At 26.4% G+C, this 8,877-nt stretch overlaps 1 protein-coding gene across 4 annotated transcripts; it reads right to left on the bottom strand.

Moving 5' to 3' along the window:
* Positions 1 to 2,156: 2,156 nt before the first annotated feature.
* Positions 2,157 to 4,346, bottom strand: LOC8278155. Of its 4 annotated transcripts, none has more exons than XR_001536323.3 (4): positions 4,189 to 4,346; positions 2,845 to 3,029; positions 2,554 to 2,690; positions 2,157 to 2,405 (listed from the first exon to the last, which is right to left on the bottom strand). XR_001536323.3 is itself a non-coding variant. In XM_015728340.3 (4 exons), the coding sequence occupies exons 2-4, from the start codon at positions 3,013 to 3,015 to the stop codon at positions 2,342 to 2,344; spliced, it is 303 nt and encodes a 100-aa protein (XP_015583826.1). In that variant the 5' UTR covers positions 3,016 to 3,029; positions 4,189 to 4,346; the 3' UTR covers positions 2,157 to 2,341. The 4 variants fall into 4 exon arrangements, 3 of the variants coding, with proteins under 3 accessions (XP_015583826.1, XP_048234708.1, XP_015583827.1); XM_015728340.3 differs by having other exon boundaries at positions 2,623 to 2,690; XM_048378751.1 differs by lacking the exon at positions 4,189 to 4,346 and adding an exon at positions 4,045 to 4,063 and having other exon boundaries at positions 2,623 to 2,690.
* Between the last annotated feature and the right edge of the window lie 4,531 nt (positions 4,347 to 8,877).

Genomic DNA, 8,877 nt, shown 5'->3' with positions numbered 1-8,877 from the left:
GCACATGCAAACTGACATAAAATTGATGCTCTATTCTGTCAGCTACCTATTGTTGCTTTTTTAGCTTATCGGACATGTACATGGTTCATTTCTGAAGGACCAAACCATGGAAGGCATCCACCCTTGTGTTTCTCATGAAACAAAAAGCTACAATTAGAAAACCTGGAAAAATAAAAATGCCTAACCTCAAGTCTTTATAACTCTAAAATATTACTCATTTTAGATTAGCTTCAAATATGCATGCATATGCATCTCGAGATGCTGTAAATGGAAAACATATATAGGGGCTAAAGAGTCGTCAACTTTTGGAAATTGATAATTCAATTTAGAAATAGAACTTATGTTCGTCTACTGCCTTTTTGTGGTGGAAATTTGTGATAGCATATTGGAAATCAAGGTTACCTGAATATGAGTTGGTGGAGCAATAGCACATGTCACAATGCTATCACAACTTCTTACATATAAGACATTACGAATTTCCTGCAATTCACACCCCAGAAATCATTTTCCATAAACAACATTTTAGTAGTGTCTGTTTTTCTTTAAATATATCGGAACCATAAAATTTAGTGTCGCTTGAACTGATATCATCTTTTAAAAATTATAAAAAAATTACTATAAATTACATGAAACCAAAACAAATATAACTTAATTTAAAATTGTTTTGTATTATAAAATCCGTCCGTTAATTTTTCATACTTTTAGTTTCAGTCAAAGCTAAAAGTGCTTAAACTGGCCCTCCCCCAATTTTGCTCGTTTTCCTGCCCACCATAAACTCTTATATAGCTTAACAACACCATGTCACCATCACACCATTTCTATCTCTATCACCACCACCAACAAATTCCAAAAAAATAATAATAATAGACAAACTAAAAATAATATCCATTAAGTTAATTCAACATATTGTCATAATGCCTGAATTTTTTAATACATTTTAATCCGTTTCTGAATTGTGTAGATGGTATTTGCCGACGTTTCAATTTCGGAGAGGATATTGACCCGATTTTTAAAAAAATAAATTATCATGTATTACAATTTGTCTCAAATTAAACTGCCAAATTCATGTCATACTCGTTATATTTTATTATTACATATTTGATAAATATTTAAACTAATAATAATCACACTTATTAATTATTTGATAAATACTTAAACCGACAATTACACTTACCAGCAGAAAAATTATCTAGATAATCTTCTTAATAAAACCTAGAGGTCTATATATAATGGGGTTGTTTGCTCAAAAATAATTTATTAAATGTTTCATTTAAAATTCATATTTTTGATGAGGATCCTTTTAAAATTAAATTAAGAGCTTCTAATTAATTTTTTTGTATGTCTGAGTACAAGAAAATATTATTAGTAAATAATTTTTAGCTTCTAAAATTTTATCTAATTTTTTATATCTTTTAAAGATAGAGAATATAATAAAGAGAAATGAAGACAATAATACATCAAAATTTGAAAAGAAGAAAAATGAGTTTTCAAAACAAAAAAAAAAAGTATTTATTGAAATCTTGAAAAAAAAAATGAAAAAGAAATATTGAAAATTTTTATTCATAACAATGCATAAAAAGTATTTAAAAATATATAAAAGTTCATTTCTATAAAAGTCAGTGAATTTTTAGATACTAACTTACTTTTAAAAACTTTATTATAGTTGCAATTGAATACCTACTAATTTTTATAACCTTTTTTAAAATCTTTAAAAATCTTAATTGAATACATATTTCCAAACAAACAATATTAGCAAAAGATTCACCGATAATTAACTCTTCATGCAAATTCATTTGGAAAGTTTGAAGTCTTAATTAGGGCTATTGTAAACCAATGGCTTAATTTCTTTTTTTTTTTAATAATCTAGACGTGTTAGATAGAACACTTATAAATGTCAAGAATTTTAACCCCCGAACATTGAAACATAAATTTAATCGAACGGGTCCATACCTATTCACAAAAACCACCATGATAACTTTACTTTAACTCAATATAAAAATATATTGCCACAAAGTTTGATACTTGGCATAAAATTCAAGCACCAAACTAAACTTTTTTATGAATTAATTCCTTTAATTGAATTGAATTGGTTATTTTTGAAAAATCACTTGAGTACATTAGCTAGAAATCCGAGCTAATGGCCCATTAACTCCAAATTCAAGGGGGCAAATTGGCAATGTAGTCCATTACAATATTCTCAAACTTATCCACTATTTAACATTTCATAAAACATTGATCAGAACTAATGCTTGCTGGATATACAACGAAGATCTTAAGTGGCTTTGCCTAAAAACTAAAAATTGTATAGGTAAAGCAACATATCAAACCCTTGCCTCACACATCACAGAAATGGCCTAAACCTTGATTCTCCACAAATGGCCCAACTCCTGGCTCTCCGCAATATCCTTAAATAGACAATACCCTTGATTAAGCATTATTGTAAGGTTTCTATAGATGCCGAGTACAAAATTAAAGTACATTAAAACTGTTCAAAACTTTATATCAGCAATACAGAGAAATGCATAAACAAAAGGATAGGCAACCATTGGATACCAGATTTTCTTCCTTGCAAAATGAGAACAAAATGATAAATCTGAAGAACAATGTGCAAGCTAAAATTACTTTCTTCCTCGGTTAAGCCTCTGCAGGTGATAATTAATGCTTCCCAAAGACTTTCTTTTATTGCTAGTCTGCACAGCAGTTATCATCAATGATTTTCAGATGAGGTAATGAATAGTCCATATAGCTAAAAGATTAGATAATTGGATACTACACAAGGAAACAGAAGAATTAAATATTCGGAAGATGGTGAAAAGTAGGCTCTTTTGTCTATGATATCATTACCTGAGCTTCCATACAAGCACTCAATTGCTCCTTCTGTCGAACACACTTCTCATCATTTACATGGTTAAGAGACAAGCAATTGAGAAATGATATCATTTCCTTCATACAAGGTTTTGAGAGAGATCCAAATTTCTTTGGATTAATGTACAGTGTACCAGCTTTCCGACCCATTACTCCAGAGCAAGCTATAGATGTCCAAACAAGATAGTGTTACTACCACTTTTCAATGAAAGTTGTCAAAGGAATTTGACAGTCAAGAAGAAGGAATAAATATTACACAAAAAGAAAAGAACAATTATCTCAGTTTTGATGAATCCAAGTAATTCAACCACTGGAAACGCAATATGATCAAGTCATACACAAACCAACAAAGACAAATACCTCAAGCTGAAGACAGTAACATGCATGATCTATATATCTGAAGCAAAATAACTGTAAAGATCCAGGTCTACTGTATTAACAAATAGTGCACTTGAACATGAAACATAGATTGCAACTTGCAATTAAATTCTGCAATTCAAAACTTACCCTAAGAAACAGCTTCTATAAGCAGTTATTCAATTAAAACTCATAAAGGTTTACTTTCTAATGCACAACACAAACATAATTGGTGAATGTTAAAAAATCATTGCTCAAAGCCTGCAAACTATGTTCCAACTTCAAGAACAATTTGCTAGTTCTCAATGATAACAATCAACATAAAAATGTTAGGAGTGTGAACAGAAGAGACTCCAATGACTTAAAATTAATATCAATTGACAACAGAAGAGACTCCAATGACTTCCAGAAGAGTGTGAATTATTACTCTATCAGTAAAGATTAGTCTCCTTAAACAACTTAGCTTTCTTTCACATCTCTCCATTAACAGACAAAATATAACAATAGATCAAGATTCACGCAGCATCAGAAAGATTAAGCTCTCTCATCAATGTTCTACCACTACTAATAAAACAGCTCTTAATTCCAAAAGAAAAAAAGACTAAATCATTATATTAAATCAATGATGACTCCATTTCAATGCAACCATAAAAAGACCAAAACTATTTAACTCTGAAGTTCACATCAGAAGAGCTCTCCAAACTTAAAATATTTCCACTTTCGCACACAATTCAGTCCAACAAGGCCAAACCCAATTGTCTCCACTAAGAAAAAAGAAAAGAAAAAAAAAAAGGCATCTTTCTTGTGTAATCCAACACTCACATTACTAAACCCCCATCTTTATCACCATAAAATCAGAGAGAAAATCTCAAATTTCATTGAAAGAATTCAAATAAAAAAGTAAAGTAAAATACATGAATAAATAAGTAAAAGAAACAACAGGAAAAACAAAAATCAAGAGCTTACAGGATCGGCGACTTCAATTGGAAGAGAAAGAATTAGGGCTTAATGCGTCTTCACTGCAACAAAACTTAGAATCATCTTCTTCTACATTTTTCTGTGACTCAGGCCGAGATTTTAATTTCTTGAATTTTAGAAAAGCCCATCAAAAACTTTTAAGAGCTCAAAACTGATGACCCATGGGATATTCTAGGCTGATGTACAATTAGCATAGCCCATGGGCCAATTTCTAAAGAAATTTAATAATTACAAAAAAACCTCTTCTTTTAATTTCTTACATTTTTACGTCTTTCATTTGCTTTTTTTTACGCTTTTTTTTCTTCATAGTAAGCAAGCGGATGAATCCTATACAAAAAACTAAATGAAGCAGTGATGGGTCTCTCAAAAATGGCTTTCGTTTCTTCTTCTTTTCTTGTGCAGTGGATGCTTTGATCATGGAGGTAGAGTGACTTTGGTGGTGGTGGTGGACTAGAAAGAGGCGTTGGGGTTGGTGGTAGAGCTGAAGGTGGACTAGTAGGAAGTGGTGGAGCTGGACGTGGGTAAGAAGAGGTGGTGGAGCTGAAAACAGAGATGCTTTTGTTTGTTTTTCCTATTTTAGGGTTTGATTTGTTTGTTTGAGATTATTTTGTGAATTTCTGGATGGATTTGTTGGGTGCTTTTCCATGATTTTAAAGACGATATTGATGGAGAATGGTGTTTTAATGGTGGATAGGGAAGCTAGAAGGTGAAGATGTTTACATATTATTTTGTTCGTTGATTTTTATTTTTAGTTAATTTTAGTAATTTTAATTTTAGAAAAATAGTAAAAGATAAGATACGTGTCATTATATATTGATACAAATGTTAGTGTTCTCTACTATTACCTAAGACACTATCATAGTTAGTAATTTATAATATTAGAGGTAAAATCATTATCAATTTTAGAAAAACAAATTAGATTCATAGAAATAAAGATAAGAAAAACATAAATTAATTATAATAAATTAAATAACACTCACATTTATATTAAAACAAATAACCAGTCATAGATGCTTATGAATTTAAATATTTATCAACACTGTGAATAAAATTTTTTATTAATAAATATTAAATTACTAAAATATTTCTGAAAGATTATCATTAAATAAAATTAAAATAAATTTTAATTTTACACATTAAGTATATATTTGATTTTGTTATTCAGTTGTTAATGAAATTGTTATTCTCTTTCTAAAACATAAAATTAATTTGAAATATAAATATACTACTGTCTCAAGCTACTGAGATTAAATAGTCATTCAAATAAGCAATCAAAAAAATTAAGGAACTAAATATTCATCCTAATAGAAAGTTGAAAAATTAGTAAATATGGTAAAATATAAAGTTCACTAAAGAAATTGGACTTAAATCTCTAACCGATATCAAACTGACTAAAACTAACCACTTTACTAATTAAATCTTTAAAATGGATAAATTACTTAAAAAATTTAATGACATAAAATCTTAAACACAGTGATAAAGAGTCATATCAATTAATTAATTTAGTCTATGACTATGAAAGCACTAAGTCAATAACCAGAGAGTTAAGTTAATACCACTGATTGTCATTTATATTTCAAGCATTATAGTCATTGCTTTAATTTGATCATAAAAATCTAAATTAATTAATTAATTACATAAATTATTGTTATTATAATTTAATTATTTAATAATATAGAATTTATATATATTATATTTTTATTCTTGTTACTAAACTCTATATTAACTATTTAGTTTAATTATATATGGAAAGCTACATAATTAAAAATAAAACCATTGCTAAAGTTACACTATCTAAATAAATGATTTTATTAATTTTTAGTTGATGTGTAATTGATTTTATGATCGTTACAGTTGATGTTTAATTAATTTTCAGATTTATGAAGAATTATTTTTAATTTTTTTCATTGTTATTTATTTTTTGGACATCAATTCTTTTTTTCTCTGATCTCTATCATTTTTAATTTTTTATATAAAAGATAAAATATTTTCATTTTGAATTTTTTTTTAAATTTGTTGGATTTTGCTTTATGTAAAAAATTTATTTTGAAAAAAAAATTAAAGCAAATTATATTGGTTTGAAGTCTTTTAATTTTTAGACTAGATTATTTTTAGTTAATGTTTTGTTGTTTTCAAATCTAAAAAGATTTATCTTCAATTTCTTCACTTGAATTATTATTTATCCGTTGAATAAATTTAAAATATTAATAATTCATTCTGTTATTGAAAAATATTAGAGATTGGATTTCAGTTTCACATTAATAATCTTTATTCTCTTTAAAAAAATAATTTCCATCTACAAGTTAAAGAAAAAAATTAAATTAATAAAAATAAAATGAAAGCAGTTGTATAAAGTTGGAAAATTTCTATGAATCTAGATTTTTGGTATAATTGATTTAATCAATAAAATAATAAAAAGAAACTATAAAATTACACATACATTTGAATCTCATATGTTAAGAGTAAGTATACATGTCAAAGTAAAAATTTTATGTGTCAAAAATTAAACATATATCTCAAAAGAAATTTAGATCTCATAAATTTTTATATATATATATATTGATAAAAGAGTGTATGTAATGTACTTTCTATATATATTAGAATTTTATCATTAAATTAATAATATATATATATATATATATATATATATATATATATATATATATATATATATATTAATAGATACACTAATAATTTTTGTTTCCAGAAACAAAATAAAAAAATTGGTTTTACTGTTTGATTTTTTCTTTAAATATTGTATTATAGAGTACCATTTGTAGTATTCTATTATTATTATTTTTTATTATAAATAACTTATTAGTGTTATCTTAATTAATTTATTAATTTATATTTTTAATTTAAATTATAAATAAATCTGTATGCAATTTTAATTATTTATATAAGTCAAATTATGTAAGTGAATCTTGTAATTATTAATTACCATTGTTCAAATTTTAAAAATAGATACAAACATTTAATAAGTATAGCAATATTTTAAGTTGATCAATAATTGAATACTATATATAATTGACTAATTTAATATTTAATTATATTAAAAATAATAATATTAAAATAATTTTAATTTTTATAGATTTATATCGTATATCGTATACTTATAGTATATTAGAATAATTTTAAATTTTTATATAATATAGTTTTTTATTTTATTTTATTTTTATTAATAAAATTAAAATAATTAAAATATAAAATTAACAAAAGTATTTAGAGTTAAATGAAATTTTGTATTATTATACTTCAATACCTTTTAAAATATTTTTTATGATATAAATTATGGTGCTTAATAGTTTAAAAGGTGAGAAACATATTCTTGGAATGGAAAATGATTGTGGTGGTGAGAAAGATGGCATTTTCAAAGAAGAGTGTCGACAATTCTGGCAAAATTCAACCAATAAAAATAAGTTACCTATCTGTCTTCTTTTCTCAACAAAACAGCTGCCTCACTTCACTCTCAATTCTAACCTACTTCCACCTGCCAACCCAACCCATTACATTTTACAATTTCTAATGTCAAAGGGCTAAATTTAGTGAGTTAGAATCTTAGGGCCGTTCATTGCAATTCTTATTTCAATGCCAAAATGAAAACAATATAAATTTTTATTTACTTGTTCCTTCTGGCCATGGATTATCAACAGAAAAGAAAAAATATAACAACAAAAGACCGAAACTAAATTCAGATATTAAATTAACAATTATAAATTTATAATTTTGAATGGGCCAAAAAGGAAAAATAACATATCAAAATTGTACAATGAGAGTATATAAATAACATCATAATATTTGCTTGTAATCTAGAAATTACTAGAAGAAGACATTTCCATCCGGCTAGATTCTGACCAACTAAATTTATTTACTTTTATCTGCCATTCACAAATATTAGTCAGAGTTCATTATTATTTATGGTTTATCAAGCTTAAATAATTAATATTTATGTTGATTCTGCACCAATCAAGTAAAATATGAATTAATTGTGTCATTTGTTTTCTTTTTCTTTCTTATTAAATAACATGAATATTCTTAATTATATATATAAAAAAAAAGATAAGTATCTGCAATGACTCTGCACCAATTAAGTAAAATCTGAATTAATAGTATCATTTGTTTTTTCTTTTTCCCCTTTCTTATTAAATAACTTGAATTCTTTTGCCGTATGAATCAGTCTTTCGTGTAGTTGAAGTTGAGCTCAAATTAGGTGATGAGTCCCATTAGTCGACCGACTGGACATGTTAGCCATGATGGTGAAAGTTAGCCATGTTGGGGAAAACCATGTATATATCCCTCTTGCACAAGTAAGAGTGCACCTTTTTATAGAAAATTCTAGAAGAAAACCTAAAATACATGGATCTTACTATAAATAAATTGGTGTTGCATTCTCATGTAAATTTTGCTATATCTTATTTTACAGAGACATCACTCTTATCCTATCTAATGGTTCATTTACATGCACATAACTGTACCAACTCTTTACATCTTGGGGAGTATTTTCTATTAATAGCCCGTAGGACTAAAACTATTTGATTTCTAAAGGTATAATGACTGAATTTGTAAAATTAAAATCATGCTTAAGCTAAATTCTAGCTGCTAAATTTTCACAGAAATTGGCTTGAGATTCATTTTGATTTCCCTTTATTAGAAAATAAGGATTTATTTAATATAAAT

The sequence above is a fragment of the Ricinus communis genome, chromosome 8, assembly GCF_019578655.1.
Source record: "Ricinus communis isolate WT05 ecotype wild-type chromosome 8, ASM1957865v1, whole genome shotgun sequence".
Classification (NCBI taxonomy): Eukaryota; Viridiplantae; Streptophyta; class Magnoliopsida; order Malpighiales; family Euphorbiaceae; genus Ricinus; species Ricinus communis.
Note: the sequence above shows the minus strand (reverse complement) of the source record. Positions and strands in the feature narration are given on the sequence as shown.

What these genes read in the sequence shown, in the direction of transcription:
- LOC8278155 (XM_015728340.3), bottom strand. Translation starts at nt 3,015, where the DNA reads ATGGGTCGGAAAGCTGGTACACTGTACATTAATCCAAAGAAATTTGGA. An exon ending in GTGCTTGTATGGAAGCTCAG is followed by an intron (nt 2,691 to 2,844) that starts GTAATGATATCA and finishes ACTGCTGTGCAG; the next exon opens with ACTAGCAATAAAAGAAAGTC. An exon ending in AGGCTTAACCGAGGAAGAAA is followed by an intron (nt 2,406 to 2,622) that starts GTAATTTTAGCT and finishes TGTCTATTTAAG; the next exon opens with GATATTGCGGAGAGCCAGGA.